At 36.3% G+C, this 26616-nt stretch overlaps 1 protein-coding gene across 1 annotated transcript in view; it reads left to right on the top strand.

Moving 5' to 3' along the window:
* The window catches only part of ADGRA1 (adhesion G protein-coupled receptor A1), a 259550-nt gene that overhangs the window by 71468 nt on the left and 161466 nt on the right, over positions 1-26616 (top strand). Inside the window, exon 3 of the mRNA XM_038141334.1 lies at positions 24799-24870. Coding sequence (XP_037997262.1) covers positions 24799-24870 — 72 coding nt within the window. The remainder of the gene's footprint in view (positions 1-24798; positions 24871-26616) is intronic.

Below are 26616 nucleotides of genomic sequence, written 5' to 3'. Positions count from 1 at the left end.
TTTCTCTAACACTGTGATTTTCATCCGTACTATATATTTTTTGGATTTTAAATTTGCCTTTGGTTTTTCTAAAATAAAAAATAAAATAGATTTGAAATGTTTTCCTCCTGTGATTACAGCAGAGATATAAAAGGTCAAGGCCAAGGGCAGTGTTGTTTTTGCACTGAATGCCACAGGTGTCATGGCTTGTCTAAGTCATGTTCAGCCACATCTGAATGGGAATTAATGGAGAAACATTTACCAGTGTTTTATTTTGATTAATAATAGTTGTAGTATAATCCTGAATGTCTCAACACTGTGCATGGTGGCTGTCAAGAATACCAGTGAAATATTAATTTTCTACTATGTAAAATGATAGTTTTCAATGAGAAAATGGCATACAAAAATCATTCTGCTATGTAAATGTACACTAATATAGAAAATTCTCAAGTCCACAAACAAGCTGAGAAACACCATGGAGTTAGGAAATAGCAGTAACATCTGTAAATATCTGTGAATAAGGTGATAGATCTGTGTCACAATACCTGTGACAACAGCAGACATTGCATTAGATGTGCCATATATCCACTCTACTGCCTATTAGATTTTGCATTTAACTTTGTACTGATCTAAATGTATTTATAAAAATTATTTAGCATAAGTGCTTTATAAATTATAAATTATAATGCATTAATTTTATTAATAAACTAATATTTTGATACATATTATTGGATCATGTTGAGAAAGAAAGAAAGATAAGCCAAACAAACTGTGTTGCCTGTGACTAATAGTAATGCCTAAAGGTAGCAATTAATTTGAAACCAGCTAATGTGATTAAGGCATGAAAATACTTTCAAATTATCTTTTCTGCTAAGTAATAGGCATGACCTGATTAAATAAAAAGAAGTGAGAACATCTGTAAAAATTTCATAGGTCTGCAGGGTGTGACCCTCTCTATTATGTGAGCTTACAAAAATGCCTGGAACCACAATACTTTGAATGCTTTGGGTACTTTTTAGTGGTGTTACTGTGAAAACACCCACTAACTAGTCAATAGATATATGTCAAGCTTGCTATGTAAATGTTCAGTTTTCTGTTGTAGAATAGCCTGCTTGGCTCTTTCAAATTAACTAAAATTGAGAAGATGTGCATAGTGTGCCATTCTATTTGAGACGTGTAGACTTTCATTTTAGACAGCTGGTTCTTGAAAATTATGTGCAGCACTTAGATGTGGTGCACTATTGTGTATCATTCTAGAAAAGAGATCCAAGCCTTAGAGTGTGCCTCCCTAGGCAGAGCCACTGCAGGGACCAGCTGTGTAAATCACTTTCTGGTCCTGATATGGTTCCAATCTGCTGCTTGCTAAGGTTTTGGACACAGCAGAATTACTGTTTGTAGGTGCATGACTTCAGATTGCTCAGCTCATAGAGATGAGATGTTGTCAATGAAAACATTTCAATTCAATAGCTTCTTGTCAATCAGTGTTTAACCTTTAGTCTCTCCTAACTAGCCTAAATTCTGAATCTGTTTTGATGTTACTGATATATTTGAGCAGAACAATTCCACTACTTTCACTATTAACAAAAAACTCAGAGGTGTGTAAGTGCATATCTGGTTTGTGCTCATACTGGTGAGGTCTGAGTGGAAGTGGCACAGAAGAGGCAATCACACAGCCCTCTGTGGCTTTCTTTTGGGCTCTGACTGAGTGACAGTCTAGAAGGCTCTTCAGAGGGCAGTGTTGGTAAGGAGCACAGAGGATGCCATCTAAAGACATTATTGATTAAAGCAGAAATAGTTTGAGCCCCCTTTCCCTTTCTCTCATGGCTGGCTGGAAAGAAACAATGAATGTTGTCTTTTTGTACCAGTAGGTTTATTTTAATAGGATCAATTTCGACAATGTGAAATTGAATTCAGTTGATGATGACAGTCTTTTACTCTCAGCTGAAAGCCCATAACTGGCTATCAAAGACAGCAATAGAAAATTTAGATCATTTTTTTCTGCTCTTCTATTATGATAAAGTATTTATAATTGATCATCTTCCATACATTTGTATATAAATATATTATTATTCAGTCTTTTAAAAAGTGATTATAAATACTTGGAAAATAAAAGGTCATGTTATCCCTTCATAGCTGTTTAATTAATTGGCCTCTAGCAGTTTATTCCCTAGACACTGCTGCTGCATGACTGAGGCACTGAAGCCTATTCCTTCCAATAAAACATCTGAATTAAACAAAGCTCATTTGCTGCCCTTCAATTACTGTGATGAACTTATTTGCTTCTTTTTCTATGTCACAGTGATAAATGTTACAGGCCTGTTGTATAAATACTTCGTATTACAGATTTTGAAAATAGAGAACAAGTTTCTGTACAAAAATAATGAACAGTGGTTTTAGGAACAAAGAGAAAAGTACAGTTCAAGGGAAATAACGAAGTCAGAGTTGCTGTGCTGGGCTCTCTGGTTGCTTTTGTTTCCTCTTCATGGGTTGTATTAGGTAAGGGTTATATTTTCCCAAGCCATGTGCAAGTTTGATATGTACAACCATCAACAAGGAGATGTTAATTCAAAGAATTTCCTATCCTACCAACATGTCTGTGACAAGTGAGATACAAAAATTTTTGGTTTTGTGAGATTTGTTTGAGCAGATGAGTTTAAAGAGGTTCTTGAGGGAGAAAGGAAAAAAAGAGAGCTTTAAACTCTTGTTATAAATCATGTGTTTATCGTTCCTGTGCCTATGTGCCTAAAATCTTGTATTTTTGACTACATTTTATTTTGCCTAAATATGCAACTTAGTTGAGAGTATCCATTAAATATTTGCGATAGTGTCTTGACTAATGTGGAAACAAAAATTATCTCCTTGCTGAGTTAGGCTAGTTAGCTGTTTCTCATCTTGAGAAAGTATCCATTTTTATAATTACATTTAGATTTATATATTTTTAGATTTAATTCATAACTATATATATCTATATACACACTGATGCTGCTTCCTCATTCGTGTTGGATATGGGGATATGGTTTGGATATATATAACTTTTTGCTTATATTTTCAATTTTATATTAACCAGCAACTAGAGCTAGTTTTAGTGCTAGTTTCAGCTTTCTGCAATGAAATATTTTCAGCTTACAAAAAAACACCAAAAAACCAAAAAATACCCAACCAAATTAAAAATTCTAATAACTTCCTTTAAAGATTTAAAATGAATGCCTGCAAAAGAGAGGGCTCTGGAGAGTTCTTAGAGGATCTTCCAGTACCTAAAGGGGCATGCAAGAAAGCTGGAGAGGGAATTCTTACAAGGGCACGTAGTGATAGAGCATAGAAAAATTACTTCAAACTTAAAGAGGGTAGGTTATATAAAAGGAGAAATTCTTCATTATGTGCCAGTGAGGCACTGGCACAGGTTGCCCAGAGAAGTTGTGGATGCCCCATTCCTGAAAGCATTCAAAGCCAGGTGGGATGGGGCTTTGAGCAATGTGGTCTAGTGATGGATGTCCCTGCTCATGGCAGGGTGGCTGGAATGAGATAACCTTTAGGGTCCCTTTCAACCCAAACCATTCTTTGAAACACAGATTCATATTAATGAATTACAGCACTGTTGAGCCAGTTGATGGAGAATCTGCTGTAAGATAAATGTGCTTGTCATGTACTTTGCAATATAAAAAGGCAGTCAAATATTAACAATTATTTCTGAGCTTTTTTCTGGTTTTAGAGATACTCTGTTGCAAAATAGCAGCAATCTATAACCTTAAGACTTTGGTTTGTGCAAGTCAAGAAATGCTGTTGAATACATCACAAATATAGGTGTGACTTATTTATTTTCAATTTGATGAAGAGTTGCTTAATTCTGGAGAGAATAACTTCAGTGTCAGGGATCTAGGAAGTCAATATGGAGGATAACAAATACCTGGCTCAGGAGGACATTTGGAAGGTTGGTGACAATTGAGATCTTACATATCGGAAATAGGTGTCAGTTTCCTAAATGAGGATGAGAGGTCATCACTGTCCCCATCTTTCCTTTGGAGAAAGCTCTGCATTAAAGGCCACAAATGGAGGAAGTACCTTTCCTGTGTGAAGAAAGAGTGTCATAATAGTAAATGGCATTATTTCTAAATAATCAAAGTATTTGTCCTCTGTACAAGCAGACTTTTGAGGAATCTTGTACAGAGGGTTGTGTGAAGATTTCCTCACTTTTCACTATGATTGAAATCCAGAAGCAATTGTCACCCAAATATGTCAACACCTGGTGTCTGATTTGCTAGAGTCAAACTACTGGGTCAAATTTAGGTCACTGGTTTTGGGTAGCCCTTGCCAGCAGGTTGCAAAAAATGCCTTTGAAGAACTGCTAAAGCCACTCTTATCTGTGAACCTGGTACTTGAGAGCTGGAGAAGCTCCTTTTGCGGCTTCATGTTTATGGGACGTCTGAAATGCTGATGACCATTTTGGTGGGGCAATGTAGCTTCTATCTGCTTTGGCTGCTGCCACACCTCTGACCTCCCAGGGCCCCTGACAAAAGCCAAAGCAGCCTGGCATTGCATCAGCCTGCTCTGTTCCGTGGTGTCAGCATTCTGTCTGTGGGATGCCCGTGTCAGGCCCTGCTGCTGTCTCCTCCCAGGGATTACATGATGATGAAATACCCGTGGTGCATCCAGCTTGTGGGAGAGAACGTGAGGGAGGTATCACACTGTTCCTCAGAAGCATTTATTGTGAGTTTCCACTGCTGGCCACAGCTGGCTACAGGACTCTTGGCTGGATGGAGTTTTAGTCTGGTCTGGTAGTTCCTGTGCTTCTAATATGTAGGAAGCCAAAGAGCTCACTTGAGACTCTGGCTGCAGCCAGGCTTTTACAGCCTCAGCATTTGCCTTCGTAGATCAAACCCACAAGGTCCTGAAAAAGCAGGAGGACGTTTGCTGGCAAATCTAATAATATCTTTCAGAAAACTGTGTCCAGCATGCCAAATGCTATAAATATGCTGTAAATACGAGGTTCCAACTCCTCTGTCTTTTGCTTTTGGTTTTTCAAATGTCACTGTTGCTCATGAAGAGAGTGAAAATGAATGAGAACACAATGAAACAAATTGCAGTTCTAGAGGAACACACTCATCTGGGACCAGGAGGCAGAATTTTCAAAATAGAAATATAGACAAATGATCTCTAATGAGAAAATTATGTAAAAATAATACTGTCGCTTTAGGATGTTCTGTTTACCATGAGGGGTTGGATTTTTATACATTTTTAATTTTTTTTTTTTTTTTTGGTGGGGAAATGCCCAATTCTCACATTTCGTTCAGTGTTTTAAATACAGTTGAAAGTTTATGCCTGGCCCAGTTCGTAGAAAACTCATGCATCAATAATGTGGGATTTTCATGCACTTGGAAGAATGTATTTCATGTGCTTCCAACAGAAAGCAGCCTCTTTAGTATGTACAATATGTTCATTAAATACTTTTCCCTGTTTATACAAGTGCTCATGTCTCCATTATTCATTCAAGCAGAAACTAATACAAAACGTGGCACATCTGCTGTAGCACGTAAAAGTAACTATAGAAAAGAAAAAGATTTTTACTTAGGAGGAGGTAATTCTACTCACTTAAGAGGAATTCTGCTGCATATTTTTTTCCACAGCTGGAATGTCATCTAATTTCTGATGGATATCAGGTGACATTAGAGTCCTACATTTGTTTTAAAAACAGGGGGAGGGGTATTTTCTCTAATTCAAAGCTGAAAATTTTTGTGTTAATGCATTGGTGATGCTTTCAGTGGGAGGGGTGGCTGGAACTCACGGGCTTTCTGGGGCTCATTGCTGTACCCTTACTAAGGCACTTGACAGTGTTTTCTGTTGAACCAGGTAGTTCTTATTTTATACTTTCAAAAAAGAACAGTTTTGAGAATTAAAACTGACCAAGGCATTTGCTGAGATTTAAATGTTTGCTCCATATTGTGCAATGATGGCCATTCCCTGTCACAAGACATCTGCTTGCTGGGCTCTCAGCCACTCTCCTATTTCCTTCAAAACCACTAAGAAAGTGATTTCTTTTATTAGTGTTGAATGAGCAAATAATACCAAGCCTCCAGTTTTCATGAAATTGAAATGTTTTCTGGCCCTTCCTGTTATTACAATATTGGTTATCACTACTGAGAAGAGATTCCCTAACACAGTGTCCACCTAGATATGTTTTTCATTAAAGTAGTGACATCTGGTTTCATACTCACAGACACACTGGTGTATAATTTTGCAGATATTCTTTACTCTTTTAAGGTTTGAGAATGAGGACTTGATCTTTCTGCATATTTAGGAAGATCTGCTGCATTTTGGAGGAATACTTCTCCGTCCTGGTTTTATGAGACAGCATCTTGGTCTCTGTGTGTTGGGGAGATCTGAAAAGATATGAGTGATTTGGAAATTGATGCTGGCTCCTTGGTGTGAAAGTGGTGAAAGTGTTATAATTCCCAGGGGGTTAATTTGGGAGGGCACTGGATACGAAAGGATGCAGGGATCATGTACAAGTAAGTGTATGTGCAGTCTCTCGCAAAAAGGCTTCCGTGCTTGTTCAAGATTATTTGCTGCAGGTACAGGGCAGTGTAAGAGCCTTCTTACTGGAGCAGACAGTTCTTTGCATTAACTCATGCTGCAGAAATTGCTACAGGCATTTAGATAAACCCGTAAAGTCTTGCAGTATCTTTGAGCAATGATTTATTCTTTTCTTTTTGGGGGATATAATTAGGTAAATTGAGAAACTCATTGCGTAAATGCAGCTTTAAAATAACACTCTGCTTTGCCATTCCATTATGTATATCTGCTGTCAACAGTTTATTTTTTTTAATGGGAGTTTCTGAAAAGTTTGGAAGTTTTCTAAATCCTGATACTTTAATGGAGACTGTAGATGAAATATAATCCTCATCTATTCATAACCAGTCAAAAATAAACAATTTTTTCAAGCCATTAGAACATACAGAGGAAAAGTTCATGAACCAATCATTTGGGGCTTTTGGCAGACCATACGGAACTTTTCTAACAGCTATTTATAAGGTCCTAATGTGTTTATTTTCACAATAAATCTGACTTATTGCTGAATGTGTTGGTTTCATAGTAAAATAAACACTGAAGATTACAAACACATCCTTTCGTGAAGTCTTCTGAAAGTCCAAGGCTTAATTTAATAAATGTGATATTCTCTGTATTGGTTGGGAAATGAATGCTGACTCTGAGGGGAAAAAAAACCAGCCGAAACCCTTGCTTTAAATTACAAAATCAATTGTCATCAAGTTTATATTATAGCTGAGCCATTTGATCTGTAAAAAGTATTAATAATTGACAGGTTGATAAGAACTAAAAACGAGCAAAAGACAGAAGAGTTGTGCTTCGGTGTTGTTGTTGAAGGGCTGAGTGGAAAAATGCTGTCTATTTCTAAATACACAAACTTAATTTACAGATTGTTTAAATTTGCTTAGCTTAATTCTCTAAATTAGGAGCAAATTTACATATAGTTACGCTGCTTTAAAGTGCTCTGAAAGTATTTGCATTGTTGCTTTTACTGGCTTAATTAGAAGAATTTATGTCATCATGCTGTAAATCAAACCATTTGTGCAATTTCTCCAGTATTTTGCCCATTGCCAGTACCCGAGGTGAGCATCTTACTCTACTAAAGTGAGTGGCTTTGTTACCCATGTTGTTGAGTCATATTTTAGCTCAGATAGATAGTAAAATTATCAAATCTTCAGAAAAGAATAATCGGTCATCAAAAACCTTTCTTTTCTTGTAATGTGTCTTCAGAAACCCTGCCTGATGGGTACGTGAATGTCCTCATGAGGCATATAACTCCTAATTCTTTTAGTGAATCTTACTAAGCTCTTGACGTAAGTGATGCGTTTCAGTAATGAGACTGTAGGTTAATTGCATATTGTGTTAGAAGACTTCCTTCTGTCAGCTTTAAATGTATTGCTTTTGTACTTCATTAGATATTCCCATGTTCTTGTAAGATAAAAATGTATCATTGCCAAACCATCAAGTAGACTTTTGTGTTGGTTTCATTATTTGTTTGTTGCTAGATGAACTTTATCTGTTCTTCATGGCAAAGTCCCTTCAGACATCAACCAAATGCTTTAGGTTCCCCATAATGCAAAGCTGCTTTATGTAAGTTTTATTGTGCTTCGTATATGTCCAGTTGCAAGGGTGGGAATTGAACTTGGCTGGGATTTGGTGTAATGCTGAGCATCCAATGTCAGACCGCTTTATGTAACATAGCATTGTTTCAATATATCATTTATTTTCAAAAGAACTTGAATCGTGGCCATAGAATGTGCTTTATGTGCATGCTTTGTTCTCAGATAGAAGCCTGCAGGATCTCAAACAATTAAAAAGAAGTTGTCATTGCAGTTGCTGAAATGCTAGTGCTTTGGGGATAGTTTGGGAACAGCTCCAAGGGACATGCCTGGGAGGGTGGACCTGGATAGCAGATTGTTTTTAAGAAAACATCCTTCTTCTGAGTGATTTTGTGTAAAAGAGGAAAGGGACCATTGAAATCCATTAAAAATACTTTGTATTTTTTGAAATGGTTTTTAAAGCTTAGAAAAAAATGGATCAGCTGGACTAAGGATCTTAATACACTGCACAGTAGTTATCTGTTTTCGGGGTGACACAGCGGACATTTATAAATAGCAGAAATGCTGGCCTATGCCAGGTTTGGGTTGTTGAGTTTAGGTTTTGGTGAGGTTTTTTCAGCAATGGGACAGCCTTTTTCTGCTACTCAGAAAGCTGCAGATTTCTGATATTTCCATCAAGAATTACTGTCCTGTAGAGCTTTTATGAATATTTTGTCTTTTGTCTTTGAATTATTTAAGCTGTGTTTGATTAGTTCAAAAGAAAAAAAGGTTATAACAATAAACATGGTCATCACAGTCCCCATTTTTCTGAAAGTAATTAAGACTCTACTGGCATGAGTTCATACTGTGGTAGCTTATAAATCTTGTGCAGATCCTTAACACTGGTGTCACATACACATTAGTTAAGTCAAAATGAACACATTAGTTAGGAAGCAGGTTTTTTGGTGTAATCAGTATCATGAAGAGACTGTGCCCAAAAATGCTCACAGTTTATAGAATTAGCTTAAAATGAACTCCAACATCAGAGCAATCTGGGACACATTCATTTATGTAAATCATGTATTATTTAAGTTTTGTTTCAGCTTCTACCTTGTATTTCTGTTGTGTTAGAAATAATTGTAAGACAAGAATTTCTTTGACTTCATTTTAGTCTCTCAGAGGTCAGTGACAAGACTTGGATGAATTTTATTCTGATCTCTTTAGGGCAGGGAACATAACATTTTTGGCTGATCCTGCAGATGATTGTATATGGGTGAGCTTATGACCTGTCATTCTATATATATCCAGAATAGGAAAAAATGTGTTTGCATAGCACAAAAGAGCTCTAGCCTTGACTGGGGCCTTCTGGAGTATTCTGTAGTTTCTTTTGCTGTTGTTGTTGTTGTTCCTGGAAACAAGCAATTCAGCCAAAAATATACAAAAGTACAAGAATACTTTTAGTTCTAGTTGATGCAACCCTGGATATCAGCTTCTGTATTTTATTTAACATGTAAATGGCCAGATTTATCAGCTTAGTGGAATGTAGCAGTACTTGGTCATGGCTAGTGGTTCTACAACCCTGTGGTTCCAGATAGTTAACATGTACTGTACTACCCCAGCCTCTTAGTGAATCAAGAGTAACAACTTAATCTAAATGTTTACCAGATTTCTAGATGAATTGCAGTACTGTAGCTTCTGACAAACTCCAACATTGAAGATACAGTAAAATTACAAAAGTGGCAAATTAATCACCCATACATATGTTTAATTTCTAATATCTTGCCATGAAACAGTTCAAATCCCTACTAAAATGTGTGCACAGTTCGGTAGATAGTCTCTCAGAATCTACTGGTATATGAAAATTGCTTTTTTGAATTACCTAGTTCTCTTTTGTTCTCTGCACTTGTAGGTACTGTGTCATGGAAAAATTTTAATTCATGCTACCTATATAATGTGGCTTTGGATCAGTCACCCACACATTGCATAGAGTCAAAGTTAGAGTGACTGCATTTAGCTCAACAAGAGGAGCCTTCATTCAAAACAAAGCCAAAAAACCCCTACCTGTCAACTGTCAACATTTCCAACACTCATATTTTTGTAATAGTAGTATTCACAAAGTCAACACTTAAAAGCAATAAAATGAATAGTTAAATACATTTTCTATTGTATAAATACAATACATTTTCTATTTCATACATAAAAAGCCAGTGTGTTGTCATCATTAGTTATGGAGAAATACAAACATAATTGCAACTAAAACTGCTGAATTTGTCTAATGATGATGGCTTTTGCTGCATTTTTAACTTGTAGATTTTGACTTTATCTGCAAAATATTTTTGAAACCTGCATAAAAATTCCATTATCACTTTCATTGTTGACTATTAATGTTTTGATAAATAATTTGCATTTGAATTTCTTGAAAACCATATCGAATATTGTAAGTGATCAGGAGAGCTTGCCATTAGAGAGGGCAATAAGCTTCTCATTTTTTGGTCCTCTGTGCAATAGATGTCCGCATCTTTTTTTTTAGTATGCTGACAATTTCAAAATCAAGATATTTTTAATATCCTTTTCTTGAGCTGAAAAACTTATTTTCAAAGTAAGTGAAAGAGTCTTAACTGCTCTCTACTCTTTTGATTATTGTATGAGTTCTATTTTTCTTGCGTTTAGGATGATTGAAATACTGTGTAATGTTTATCTTATTTCATACACTATTTGGCAGGAATGTGTTGGTGTAGTTACTTTCACAAAGTCAAAATCAGCCTCTTATCTTCTCTCCCTTGTGCTTGAACGTGCTCAAAACAGAGACAAGTGAGTGATGAAATTTGGGCCTATGTGCTTGCCTTAATATATGTCTTTTCAAATCAAAAGACTGCTGAAGAAATTTCACAGCAAGACTTTTCCTTTTAGGACAGTCCTCTTGTTAATGAGTCTGTGTACAAACAATGGCAACATTTATTTTCTTTGTGTTTTTAATTACATTGCCTAGGTAAGAGCATAATTACTTCGGCATTGTATTTGATTTTGACACAATTTTTTGTAATTGACATTTTAAAAACAAATTCTCTTTAGTTTCTTGATTTGAAAAATACTATATATTGACAGATGAGCATGTAATCTGTGTGAAAAATGTTTTGTTAAATCATTAACACTAGGTTGTTTGTCTGTCGAATCAACGACCTTTTGATGGCAACAGAGATTTCACTGTAATCGTTTTTAATATTCTTCTTTTCCCATTAGGGCAAGGAGCACCAGTTTTAAAGCAGCCTCTCTTTCACTTTGATATGAATAGATAAATTGTCAAAGCTGCCAACAAGAATGCTTCCTAACGACAGGGTACGTTGTAAGCAACACTGCATACAGTGTTCTTGCTGGTAAACACAAACTGTGCACAGTTAGTGGTGCAGCTTCGTTCTCATCCTTCCCATCCTGAATTTAATGAGCTGAACACTGATGAGGTTTTTGAGAATTGGGTTAGTGTGTGCTGAGTGGGAGACAGATATGGGATGACATTTTTTCTGAGTTGCCCTTTCCCACCACTTTATCAGCAGAGGGGAAGGGATAAGAATGGAATATGTGCATAGTATGTATTGTTCCAGAGGAAAATGCTGATCTTCAGAATTGACCCTTTTAAAAGTGCTCTATATGGAAAAAGAAATGCAAAATTATATTTAGCCTCATGTTCCATGTCTTTATGAAATTATAAATTGGTTTTAGAAGTATTGCCTGCAGTGTTTCTTATGGGTATTGCACTGTGCCATTTTTTAGAAATTGGAGTTGCAGTCCCAAGAATGTACCTTAGCTCTCTGCGTTGGAAAGGAGCAAGTGTCACATTAATTATGCTCCCTGCTCTGCTTTCCCACTCCTGTCTTGCTTGGGTTTTCTTGCTGGATTGAAAAGAAAGTTGATTCTTGTCTTGGCCTATTTTGAAGCCATCTGAAAACAGCTAAAAACAAACTAAACCCAGCCAAATGGGTAGTAAATAATATATACAGCCCTTAAACCGAAAATTTAGCAGCTTTCTAGCTGAGGAAGTTGCTAAGGCTCCCATCAGCAACCAGATATAGTAGACTTAGTGCTTCTCAGCACTGTCATGTGTAGAACAGATACTTGGCCTTCAAAATACAGTTCTCAGCTATTCTTTGGAGCCTAAGCTCTTTATACAGTGAACAGGGAGAATTAGGTCTGTGAGAAGAGAATCTAAACCAGCCATCATGGCTGAGGGACTGAACAGGCATTGAGCCTTTCAGAAGTGCTGAAGCCTGACAAGTTTTTTTCCTGGGACTGCGATTTGCAATCTAATACTTCTACTGAAGCCATTCCTCTTTATAGGCATAACTGACTCCATATTTTATTTGAAATGTGGTCATAAAAGAAGGTAATTCTGCTTTCTGTACTGGCCTGCTGGCTGGAGTATCTACTTTGGAAGAGAAGGACTCAGGTTCAGCCTCTTCAGCCTGAGCACATCACACATTCACTTGCCTCTGTGGGAAAGGCCTTAACCAGGATGTAGATCTTGTTGAAATGGAGCTGTGCCAGTATGTATTCAAGTGTTCAAGATTTATGGGGCCAGAAAGAAAAGAACAGAAGCAGACAAGTGCCAAGGGTATTTCTTCAACAAGTAGATAATGGGTTTTGCTGTAAACAATTGTTCAATAACATATAAAAACACTGGTTTAAGGAACAGAGATCCCAGCCAGTTTCTTTAGCTCCTCTGTATTTCAAGCATAGTTATTCATCCCTTCTGGGCGAGGATGGTACCAAAACAGTGTCTTCCATTTCTCCAGCTGTAATTGGTTCTTGTAGGAATTATGCATGGCAATATTTTGCTGTTCCCTTCGATGCTGGGCTGTGCTTTGCTTTCATGGCTTTGCTGATGGCAGCCTCTCAGCCTCTTGGCCCTGCAGAGAGCCATGGTGTCTGCACGTCTTGCCTGCAAATCCCATAAGGGCTCTTGTGTGTCACCAAGCTCTGAGGTGTTGGGCATGCCCAGCACCCTTTCTGAAATTTGGGGAGTTGAAAAGTAGAGGCTGAAGTAGCTACAGCCATTGGGACACGTAGGAGGTGAAGTGGGGGCTGTGAATTACACTCTGGGACTTAGAACCAATGCTCCACTCAAGTTTTACTTTAGTTGTCTAAGTGCTTTTTTGGACCCAGGCCAACACTTCCCCTGCTGTGCTCAGGGTGACCAGTGTATATTGTCATGGCCCTGCTAGGCATTAAGTCCTTTCTGAGTTTGATATGCTTTGAGTACTTGAAAGTGTTGAAAATTATTTCTGCCATTCAGGGCAATTGATTTGAAGAAGAGATTATCCAGTCCTGCTTTTCATTTCAGTAATGTTTGTGTGCCAGTTTGTGAATGCTTTGCACGGCTTGACTGGCTGTGCCCCAGCATTCTTTACTGATACTGCTTGTATTATTTTATGTCTCAATATTGGCTAAATGAAAATAACCTAGAAAAGGAAGACTCTCTAAATAACATGTGCATTATTTATGGAGCTCTATGCCAACTGTTGCTAATCTGTTGAGGTGAGTTATAGTAACAATTCTCAGGAATTCTCTCTCAAAATTTCAAAATAGAAATTAAATTCAAAATAGGAAAGTTGGAGTGACCTGCTCCCCAGCAAGCCAGTTTTACATCAGGCCATCTCTTAGGGAGATTTGCAGTCATCTTTTAATAAAACGGTTGGATTCTGCTAGTGTACAAATAGCTATAAAGAACTTTAATTCACAATTACCTGGAATTGAAATCAGCATCACAGAGCTAGTGCTCAGCTGAGAAGGTTTGAGATCACTTGAAAGAAACGACAATGTAGAAAGGAAATGTCACTTTGAAACAGCATTGTTTTCCCATTAATAAATGTCATCTAAAGGGAGAAATATTTTAATGGTTTTGAATAAGAGGACATGGCAGGGTCCAGCGTTAAGTTTAATTTTCCTGAAGTATAATAGATGAATAGAGTTGCTTTTGCAGAAGATCAGTTTAGAGGCTGATGTACCACAACCCAAACTGCATACTGAGCAGTTAATATTGTTTCAAATAAAAGAACATAGTTTTGTTATTAAAGCAATAGAGAGTAATAAAAGCTATAGTGCTTTGTAGTTTTTCCATAGGTGGATGTTGTTCTGTTGGCCATCCTATCAGAGTCTTGGATATTTGGAGGAATAACAAAGTGTAACCTACTGATGTTTAGCAATATAAAGCTTAGTTTATGAAAGACTATTGAAGCCTCATCTGTGCAAGTTTCCTTCATTAAGAGATGCAGGAGATATTTTAAATACAAGATTGATCATTAATTATTACTTACATATTTACTACTACTACTACTACTGTTATTATATAAAATTATTAAAATTGTATGTATTATGTAATTTAAATACTTTGATGTGTTCTCTATGCTACTGTATTTAGCTGGTACAATGGTCATTATCTTTGTGCTCCATATGTCTCATATAATCAATATATTTTTGCTTTTAAATACATGATTTAATATATTATGACTTTAATAATAATATATATCTTTAGATATCACAATAATTATCCTAATGTCTAAATGTTTCATAAGAAGACTATAGAAGAATTAATATAATGACATTTTTTAGTAAGAATGAAATTTGTAAGTGATGATCATAAGTCATAATTCAATAATTCATTTCACTGGACAATAATGTCAAGAAGCTGTTTTTTTTGGGTTTTTTTGTCTAAAAACATTTAGGTCCCAGTCTAGTGCTGTGAAGTGTTTTATGAGTAGGCACTGGATCCACCACCTTTTAAAAGGGCAAAACATGGTGTGTTTCTTTTCAGGTGTAAAAGATTAAAATGTTTCAAAATGGGAGGAATGAATATAAGACACATATTTTTGTTAAATGTACTCCCAGGGAAAATGTTTAGTGGAAATACATCTTCAAAATTATTACAGTTGTTGCATGAACAGGAAACAGTCAGAACATGACAAAAGCCAGGAATTTCTTCTTGAAATTGAGAGGATAGGAATGTAAGCAAAGGGAATGAAATACAGGGCAAATTACTAGTGGTTAAAAGTGAGAGAATTGATTAGAAACAGAATGAAAGAAAGTTGTGTTAGACAACTGCAGTCTGAATGAAAGGTTATAATTTGCAGATCACTTTGGGTGTCAATTTAGAATTAAAAGCATCTTTCCTGTTGTTAGTGCAAAGCACTTGTACAATTAAATAAAATGCCAGTTCCTCAGGGTCAGCTGTAGCTGCATTCCTGACCCAGAGCAGTCTGATGGTGTATGGGTTTAGATACATTTATTTGATGTAAGAGTTGTTATTCCAAGTAATTATTTTTATATGCCTCTTAAAATGCAGGTATGTAAGACTACTTGGCAGTGTTTCTTAGGAGTTTTGGTTGAACTCTTGTTGTTGAGTCATAGTTTTCCTGCAGTATAAATTTTTGACTTTACAAAACAGTTCATTAGACACCAAAATTGTTCTTGCCTTAGCACAAACATTAAGAGTTTTATCAGGGCATTGTATATTAGGAAAAATATAAAAGATGTTCTATATAAAAATTAAATATTATGATGACAGAAATATAAAATAAACTCACTTGTAAAGTTCGTTTATAGGGCTGTCTAAATCATGATCGATTTCTTTTTCCTGGGATTTTTTTTTTAATTTGCGTAACATGGTTTAGCTATATTTCAGCACATCACTTAGTTAAATTTATGAATATCTCGGCTTCTGTTTCCCTTTAGGACCACAAATAGTTCTCTTAGTCTGATGTGCAGTCAGCCAAGGTCAGCCCACCACAATGATATATCCATCTGAAATTTTATATAGTGATGTCATTAAGATAACACATGATTTGTGTCAGATGCTGTCATCCTTTAAGAAGATGTGGCAAGAGCAGATTTATAAATACACGTGTTAAAGTAGCCACCACAAAGTCCCTTTTCTTCCACCAGATTCTTGCTCAGTAATGTAGCTCTCCCAGAGCTCCAACAGCCCTGGGAGGTGTTAACAGGGCTGTTCATACCTAACCACCAGTTTTTGTGTGCCCCAAACGCCTGGAGGAGGGTTTGATGAGTTAACTGAATTATTTCTGTGAGAGAATAGCTGGATCCCAGGCCTGACCTAGGAAACATGTGGAAATAAAGCGCTATTTCTGAGGGCCTGAGGGAGAGGCAATGTGATGAAAGCAGAAGAGATGCCATGAAATAAGGTATGAGTAAATAAGCTGGGAAAAGTTCTGTTACTCTGTGTGGTGAGAAGGATTGATAAGGAAGGGATGCCTCACTGAACAAAACATGCCAACAGCTTTCAGCAATAATGATCTCCAACAATAACATACTCCTTCTTTCCCTGCATCCTTTTTTTTGTGTTTCCTTTCCTGTTTTCTCCATTTTTTTGGTATTCTTTCAGGCTATGAAGACCTGTGGGTGTTCCTGTGGCCCCAGCTACTATTTTATGTTATTATGTCTGTGTTGATTTTTGTTTGGTTTTTCAATAATCTTTGCTATCTTAAGGCTGAATAACTGAAACTTTTATATAGCTAAATAATTTTTTTTTAAACCCTATGATTTTGCCTAAAACACAAGTGATGAAACAAGGCATGAAAATCATTGAAAAAGAACATTTCAAGTGGGACCAACAGAGACATGTTAAGTATGTGCCAACTTATTATTATATAATAATATAATATAATATAATATAATATAATATAATATAATATAATATAATATAATATAATATATTTTGCCTTGAAATTAATATTGGCAGTTCTGAGATAGAAGAAATAAGATTTTTAGTTTCTTTAAAATATTTTTCTCTTGAAAATCTCAACATACACATTGTATAGAATATAAAGTATATGGCAATGAGTTTAAATAATGGGTAGAAATTATACATTCACATAGAACCTCTGGTCTTATTTTTCAGCTCATGTGTAGTTTGCTCATCTGTATTTTACATGAAATCTTAGCAAAAAGGATTTTAAAATTCTGACATTTACCTGGAGGAAAGTGCAGATTTGTAAACTGTGCACTGAAAGTACTCAAGGAGGTTCTGCAGAGGGCTCACATTAACCCTCATTTCTGCAGAGGACAATTCTGCATGCCTTCTCATTAGCACGTGTGGCTGTTTTTTTAAAAACTAAAATTTGTCTATGGTATTACTAAAGACCCAGTTTATATAAACCAGGGCCTTCTGGAGAAGGAGCTCAGACCAGTCTTCCAGCAAGATTTAATTCCTCTGAGTTAAACTGCTTATAGGCAATTCTTGCCTGTTATCCTTAAACTACTTACTGGCGGTTTAAATTGACAGGATTTCTGTGCAGTTAATGTTGCCTCTAACACTGACCAAATGAAGTGTTCAAATGGTTTCTGTATTTGTTTCGCCCCTCCTATTCTGGAAAGGGCTTCTTTCTCTAGATGATGCTGGAATGTATCTGGGCACTGCCATGTTCCCAGGTAAACAGGAAGAACTGCTTTGAGTATGATGGTTCCTGGAGTTGGGTGGAGATTACTGCAGTGTTCCCTTGTCCACCTTCCATCATGAGCTGAATAATTACTGCAGGTCCCTGGACTCAGTGTCTGTGTCAATGTCCATTTCTTTGTCATATTGTTAATTAAGGTTCTTACTCTTTTAATGAAACTCTGAAGTAAAAGTAAGTAGGAAGAAAGATGGAGTTGCTCCTTGACATTTTTTAGTGATTTGCCTTGGGTTTCAAAGTGTTCTACTTCTCTCTTACGAAAACAGTACAATGGAATAAATGTTGTAGGAAACATGATTCCTATTTTCTTGATCTACACTGAATAATAAACGATCTTAGTTTTGGCTCAAAAGTACTCCTAGATTAATCTGTGTACCATCTGCAGGTACTTATCTTCCCTTTATACCTCAGGCTAAAATTCATTCCTCTTTTCTTTGGATGTTTTAAGTCATGAAATCTCAAATTGAAATTCAATAAGGAATCACTTGTGGTTTTCCGACTCAATCTTGATACAGTAACAGAAAAAGAATCAAATATTTCCTTAAAAAAAGCCCCACCCAAAACTCCATGATATGCTGAATGTATATTTTATGGTTCTCATATCTAACAAAACACATTTTCATTACACTGATACCTCTGATAATTTGAAAAATTGAAAAAAAATGAAAATCTCCATATTTTATTATGAAAGATAAATTCAGATGCACTTTTGAAAATTCTGGATAAATTTCCAGTATTTCATGTTATTTTTGTACTATAATTCCAGAGTTTGAAATTTGACCTAGGAATGTTGAATACACAGTGCTGGAAATCTGTAACAGCCAAAGCAATGCAGTCTCATGATGAGGAATAACTACTCCTTTTTACTTGTTTTACCCACTTTCTATGTGTCTGTTTTACATTTTATTTGGTCTGTGTGTTTTGCTTGAAAAAAAAAAGGTTGAGGATACTTTTCCCCAGACTTTTAAATTTTTTTTACAGTTTTCTCACAGGCTGGAATTAATCTCTAGACTCTTTTTTTTTTTTCTTTTTTTTTTTTCTTTCTTTCCCCAACGATTAAGTCTTTTTTCAAGTGGTGTGGGGCACATGTCAGGAAACGTAAGCCATGCTGAACTACCTTCTAGGCATGACTACAGAGAGAAGTCCCAGTAGGTGTGGAATTTAAGGAAGCCTCTGGCTCTTTGCAGCTACCAAAGGTTTCGGTGTTCCTCATGTCTCTCCACAGTTATGGACAGACACAAGTTCTGCCATTGTAATCAGCATAATGCCAGATCTGTCACTGTACACCAGGGCCTTGTTGCCAGCAGGGAGGCATTTTCTGCTGGCATTGCAGAATTGTGGACACTGAAACTCACTTGATCTGCTCTCAGCATTTATTTCTTCTGACCTTTCAGTCTTGTTTTAGCCCCGTACAACTGCTCCAAGTGACCCCTCCTTGGGGGCAGGGTGGCACAGCCACTCTGTCTTCAGTCCCCAGGCTACAAGTGCCAAGCATCTGCTTTTGTGCCTAATGTGATCTCACCACATATGTCTGGGTCTGTGGCATAAAAAAGAAAACATATAGCAGCAGTTGCATATGTTTGGAAGTCTGAATTTTTATTTCTTAAAAACATGCCAAAGGAGAAGAGTCTGGAAAGTGTAGATGGTTTTTCTTTATTTGAAAATGCATTTAATTTTGAGCTATCAATAACAAAATGCTGAAAGTAGAGGCAGGTGCCAAATATCTTTGCACTTCTATTCTGGTTGGTCAATGCTATATTTAGAATGAAACTGCATTAATTAATCTTTTAAAATGTTATTTTCTATCATAGACATTTATAAAAATGTATCAACAAATTTGTACTGCAAGTCTATCTTTTTTTATCTTTTTTTACCAAGCTTTTTAGTCATTTTTTCTTACTTGGCGTGCTGCTCCTTCAGTTCCAATACCCTGAGTCTTACATTCTTGCTCTATGACTATTACTGTGAAAATTAAATTACTTATAAGATTCTATGGGATTCTTTGAGAAAGTAAACTACCATAAAGCCTCTCTCTGTTTTGTCTCAGCTGCCATTATTAGTACTTTGTTTTACACTTTTAGGCATGTTCCTAAATAATGAATAACTGCCAAATTACCACAACACATTTGATGTGAATGAGTCACCAGCCTTAAATTAAAAACCAAAGTGTGATGACCTTTCTGTTGTTCTGCATGTCATAATTGCCATCAAGTGATGGGTCTGAAACCTCGGATCAGTCATTAGCACCTTGAGCAGACAGCAGTCATATTTTTGTCTAGTTCTTAGGATCTATTGTTTTAGGGAATCCAACCAATAATGGCTTGGATTAAAAAGGGGAAATTAAAGGAAAATGCATCCTCAGCATGCTAAGCAAACAAAAGACCTATAGCCTCTGTGTCTGGAAAGACAGACCGTTATTGGACAGTTATTGTCCATATTTGTGTGCATGTTTATGTTTATTATCTGATGTTTCTAACTGAAAAGAGTTTTGTCTTCATCTCTTGGAACTTAACTGAGATGTAACCATAATTTTTCTGATTCTGGAAAGTAGGTTAAATATCTACTCTCATAATTTAAAAAAAAATTAAAATTAAGACAACAAATGAGCTCTGGAGTTCCATGGGAGCACCTTAGTTAATTTAGTTACTGGTGATGGTACCAGGTAACTGATGTTACTTAATCTGCCTGTTTAACCTGATGTGTTTTTTCAACAATGCATTTACCAACAATGGAGATGAAAATAAGTTTTGATTATATCTATACCACCAGAGTACAGCAGTTTACTGGCTTCTGTACAGTTGGGTACCTTTGAAATGTCTTCAAAACACATTTTGCCAATATCAAGTTAATTCTTGTTTCTTGTATTCAAGAATGCCAGCCCTGACTGTCGCTGTCATGATGGCAGAATAGGTGCTAACTCTTGTCTGTCATTGCTGGCTATGCCTCTTTCCTACTGCAGTGACCATAATCTTTTCTTCAAAGATCTCAAGTCTGCATTCATTTCTTGGGCAAAGGTGACATTTTCTTTAGCTGTAATATTTCACATGAGAAAGAAGTGGGAGGTGTGACTTTTTGTGTTTTTTGGTCTGTTGTTGTTGTTTCATAGTAGTATGCAAAATGTGGAAAGTCAGTCATATTTCATTGGCATTTGGCATCTGCTCAACAACTGATTGCTCTTCTCAGAGCTTTTTTGGAAAGTTTGCAGCACCATAATGACAGCTTTCTAAACACAGATGTCCTCTTGGTACAACCTATAATTTTTTATGAAGGATGTATCGATGTCAGGAATTTGAACAAAGTTCTGGAATTAGTTGAATATTCTTGTTATGAATATGTATTCAAAATATCTACAGTAATTCTATTGTAAGTTGGAGAAAGGATATGCAATGTCTGAAGGCAAAGATGTTGGTACAAAACATCAGAGTGTAGTTTAAGATAAAGTGATTCCTTTGTTAATGGACTGTCTATACTTCACTGAACTTTTGCCCACTATGTTCCATACTGTGTAAGTGCACACAGTGACCTTGAAGCATCAAGAATCTCAGGAATACATTCATATAATCAGGGGTTCGGCCACAGATCTCTAATAGCTGAGAGGCCTGGAGAAGTTACTAAATGTTCTTGTGATGTCCCATTAGTAGCCTGTTCCTCTTGTTTCATTTACCTCTCAGCTAAGCCATCAGGAAGTGAATATTTCAACACAAATTCCCCCTCCTCAAGTCAGCTATTTTTCTTAAAGTTTCTCTTAAGAAAGTAAAAGTCATTTGAAAGCTTAATGTGTAAGTTGATAAACTTCCAGCAGCTTGTGGTTCTTTGTAAAGGAATCCTTGATGTATTTACCTGTGGGCCTATTATTTGCAAATACCTACAAATAAGAAGACAGTTCTTAATGGTTGTTATATGTAATTTATGTAAGTTCAGTCTTGCAGATGAAAAGGAAAGTCTCCTCTGTAACCATTTGAGATTGTTTTTTAATGATAACACAGTCCATTCTATATTGTTCTTCTACCTATTTATGTCAAGTTAAGATCAGAGTACCCTGCAGGAAGTTTATCTAGCAACTTTAATGATATTAGGGGAAATATGGTTCAATAAATATTGTCCCATTTTGATTTTGTGCAGCTCTGCAGCCTGGATATAAGTGCTGCAGTTTTTATGACTATGGCTAACTTCATGTAGCTTCCCTCTATCTGTACTTGTACATGGCACTTGGTTTTGATTTATTTTCAGATCTATACTCCCACACCACTAATGACACATCATTCAGATTCAGAATAGATACTTTAAAGTTAGAATGTAGCATCAGAAATGATGGAAAATCATAACTCTTAGTTAGAAAATGCTTTCTTTTTGGGCTTCAACTGGGTCACGCTGTGGTCATTCCATATTATGATACTGGGGTTCTTTCCCTTCTCTCTTGCATTTGGTTGATGATAAAATCACTTGTCTGGCATATGTGCATGTGTGTGGTCCAGCCTGGGCTGCTCTTTGGCTTGTCTTGGATCATGACCTTTTGCCAAACCTCAGCAGTAGCTCTTGGGGAAAAAATGTAAACATATAACCAAATTTACTCTGGTTTCTTTATTTAGCTTAGTGCAAGTTAATTCTAACTGCTATAAGGCTTCAATATGACAATATGACTTTTTTTTCCTAAATCAGAAAATGGGAGAAGCAAATTTAATATTTTAATTATAGTAATTTAGTAAAGAATACAAGTAGCTGGGACGAAAATGGGATCTCCTAATGCAGAAGTACAAATTTTAGGTGTTTAGCAGTTTTAATAATTTTATTTATTAATTTTAATGACATTAAAAGAAGTGTTCAAGTATCACAAGGAATAAAACACCTATTTTGTTGGGCCAGAATTGTATGGAAACATTATGCAATAATACTAATTGCTAAGAAAGTGCCAGAACTGTGGGCAGTGTAATTATCTACAATTTTCTGAGAACATCCTTACAAAAATGACCTACCTATTTTAAGTGTAATTTCCAAAATAAGGAAGCCAGATGTCTTGTTTGTGACAGTGTAAGTGATGGACACTTTTCCATGTAATGATCTACCTTCTACTAACATTAAATGAACTTTTTTCTTCATGTAGGTGATAGTTGAGGGTTATGCTGGTTTTTCCAATGTGGTTACAAGTTATGGGGAAACAAGGCAGAGTTTCCATAAATGAGAGCATAGAAGATTTCAGTAAATGGAAGGCATTTTGTCTACTACGTTATTTTGACTGTCGTTAAAACTCACCTGTCAACAGTTTGTCACTTACCCTGACTATTTTATATTTGTTCTGAGCTGTTCCCACTGTTGGCTACAAGAGCTGATCTCTTTGCCTGAATGCAACTTTCAGACCATTTAGATGAGTTGGCAGTTAAAACAGAATGTATGTAATTGATATAAAGATTAATTATTAAAACTGGCAGTTTCCCCTGCCTAAAATGTACATATTTGCTTATGTACTATGCCTCTTAAATTGTTTACAAGTGTGTAAACACTTCAGTGTAAAGCTTGAGATAAGTTTTTGCTTTGTCTTAGGAGTTATAAGAATATGGCTGTTCCATGATGAAAACAGTACTCTTCCAGTCTTTTTTATATGGATTTACTTCGGCAAGTTAAATAACTTCTTTGACCTGTGTAGTTACATATTTAACATACTGTACAAGCAAAAGGAGTAGACACAAATGTTTAGTATTGAATATTTGAATGTTAAAAAAAACGAGGCTTTGACTCACTCACAGAACAAAAACCCTAAAGCATCAAAGGGATAAACACTTGTGTAGATTATTTTTTGCCAAACAAAAGACTCGTCCTTGCAAGTTGACTCTGGAGAAGGGGGTGCAGAACTTTTGTTTAAACAGTTTTATTTGTTATAAGATGCGGAAAACTCCCAGTTTAAGAAATGGTCAGAACTTCTTGAGCAAATGAAGACAAAGAAAGATAAATCTAGTAGCTGCTGCTGATCTTAGGGAACTAAGACGAAAATGTTTGACCACAAAATATATTAAAAAAACCTCTAAATCATCTTCCAGTTCTTAAAGACTTCTTAAAGACTGTTAGTGTTGCAGGCTGAAAGCTGAACTTGACTCTTAAAGAGTCTAACTCAGATCTTAGTCAGGGACAAATCACTCATCGGCATCATCACTATAATGGAATGGGTGTGAGACACAAGTTTTAGGAACTGCATTCAAGAGATGTGCAAAAAAGACTAGAAAAGTGCAGAAATATTATTTATGATTTTGAATTTGAAAATAAAATATATCCTTCTGTGAAATAAATGTTTGGGGTGAAATCTTGCCATATTCAGGCCAATCACAGCTAGTGAACTCAAGCTTTCATCTAGAGTGCATTTTATCTGCAGTAAAATAAAAAGTCATAAATAAGATTATTCCTCTGGCTGTTGATCCATCCATGCTTTGGCAGGGTCAAGCAGTGTATGTGCTGTGATTTCTGAAAGTGGCCAGCCTGAGAATCAGCACTGAAATTAGTGAGCACCAGTTGCTGCCTATGAATTGCAAATTGTCAGAAGATGAACACTGCCTACAAGAATTTACAGCATTTGTCTCCTAGGCCTGCTTATCTAGTTGCACTGAAGGCACTTCCTCAGGGTTCACATCACAAAAGTCTTTGAGACAGTTCAGTAGTGAATCTCTGTGGGGACTGAGCTGAGAGCAGTGTCATGGCCCCAAGCTCTGTGTCAAGAGCAGATGAGATTACTAATGCCAGTGAAATATTCTTTATCTGTAAAACAGCCAATCCTCTGGATTGTCAGCAAGTGCAAAATGAAGCACCAATCTGCCAAATAGGAGAAACTGCCTGTATTTCAGAACAGAAACTTGACCTGTTTGTCTCACATGCCAACTGCTTTGCCTACACTAGGTGGAAACGAGAAATTTATTAAGTGTAAAGTACACAGTACAATGAATGAGCAAGCTAAAAGGCTCTTGCTTTGCTGACTAATTATTTCATTCACTCATTGATTAAAACATTTTTTCTTGGGGCGAGAATGGCTGGTAAGCTTGTTTTGAGAAGTATAAATAGGAAAAGTAGAATTAAAGCAAACAGATTTTTTATTAAGCATCTAATCTTAACCATCTTACTCGGAAAAATATGTTTTTATAAACTGCGGATGATGTACTGTTTTTGATGCTACTACTTAAATTCTTAGTTTTAGCTAAGACAGATACAGGTTTAAATTGCATTGCATTTCACACTCCACATGTATGACAGTGGTAAAGTAGGTAAAATTATAATTAACTGCTCCTCCTATTATGTCTCTCTAGAGATCTGAAGAATAATTTGATCAGCACAATTGAGCCAGGGGCCTTCTACGGGCTTTCAGAACTGAAGCGCCTGTAAGTATTAATTCCATTTGAATTATTCTGAAAATTGTGTTTGTATCGACATTTCTATCCTTGGGCAACTCAAATATGCCACCAAGCAATAATCAAATTAGGGCACTGGCTGTAAAATAGAAAATCACACACTATGCTTTTTACATTTACCATGCCTTTTTTCCCTTCTTCCCCTTCTTTCTTCCTTTTCCTTTTCTTTTTTACCTTTTTCCATTTAAAATCATTAGTTTAATCTCTAGTAAGTGTCCTAACAAATACACCTATAAAAGTAAAAAACATGCCTAATTAATGACTAAGCAAATGATATATCACTGTAGACATTAGTCAGAAATAAAACTAAACAGTTCAGAGGTGTGTGAACAATGGTTTGTGCTATGCTAACTTTTTTTTTTTTTTACTTCTATCAGCCCTATCAAATACATTATTAGAAAGGAAACTTTGTCATACTGTAGAGTTTGTCTACCATTTTCCATACCATTGACCTTGACTTTGCTTGATATTTTTTACTTTCATAATGGTTTTCTAAGGAAACATGATCTTACACATGATATTCCCTGTCCATCATTCTTGGAAACCTGTCTTGGAAAAGGTTCTCATAGTACTTTCAAAAACACTGGCTGATTTCTAAACTACATTTTAGAGGATAAAAATATCTAAGTTAGTAGGATTCTACAGCTGGACATTTTTCTTTTAATTAACAAGGACTGCAGACCCTCCTTAGTTGTACTCAGCCTAAGGAAAAGTGAGATGAACCCTTTTTTAATTATAATTTTCCAAGTGACAGCTTCCAAATGTCCATGCACTGGCTAACTAGGCCATCAGCACATGCCAGGCATTTTCCAAGCCATCATGTATGCTATCTTATGAGAAAACCTATGAGAAAACAGGGATTATTTTAGTGGGATGGGAGGATTTAGATGAGAAGGAGAAGGATTGCAAATCCACAGAAAAATAATTTTACAAACCCTCTGCTTTTCTGCTGTGTGGTAGTCTCGAGCCGCTGTGTGCTGGGAGCACTGCAGAAGGTTTCTCTCTCTGATCATGCTGTAGCTGTGTTTTCTAATACCAGCCTCTCAGGGCTAGTGTGTATGGGGAGAGAGCTAGTTGCATAATAATGATGAAGTCAGAGTAGCATATACCTTTTTAACACAAATAAGAGCATTAGGTTTGAAGCTTTCTTGCTGGCTCTGTGTGCAGGGGTAAAGGTAGAATGCAACAATAAAAATGAGCGCTAATTGTTGCTTTGGCCACGCACTCTAATAACACAACCCTGACCTCTTGTGGGAAAACCAGGAAACCTGTGCAAGTCATGGGCTGCACATCCACAGACTGCACAGGTGGAGCCTTTAGGTCAACCAGGAGAAAGGAATAAAGGGAGAGGAACTCATCAGGCATTGGACAAGGAACTCATCAGGCATTGGACAAGAAAAGACTCTTCAGCACAGTAGAATTTGCACTGTTGAGTTTTGTCATGCCGAATCTCAAAAAAACCTATTGCTGAGATGAGCAAGTAACACTGGGAGCATTCTAGAGAAGGAATTGTTTAATTGCTGGACTACCACATTGATACAAATCTGTGTGGTTCCACGGTAAACAAGAAAATATCTTCCCTCCTTCAGTGTACAGCTGTTGGGAAGGAGACAGTAGAGCAAAAGGAATAAATAGTGCAAACTCCTGTTGAATACAGTCATTACTTTAAGACTACACATTCACGTCTTTTTATTTCCTGTGTAAAATATAAATGAT

The sequence above is a fragment of the Motacilla alba genome, chromosome 6, assembly GCF_015832195.1.
Source record: "Motacilla alba alba isolate MOTALB_02 chromosome 6, Motacilla_alba_V1.0_pri, whole genome shotgun sequence".
NCBI classification, from domain to species: domain Eukaryota; kingdom Metazoa; phylum Chordata; class Aves; order Passeriformes; family Motacillidae; genus Motacilla; species Motacilla alba.
The sequence above is the reverse complement of the archived record's forward strand: the minus strand, read 5'-3'. Positions and strand labels throughout refer to the sequence as shown.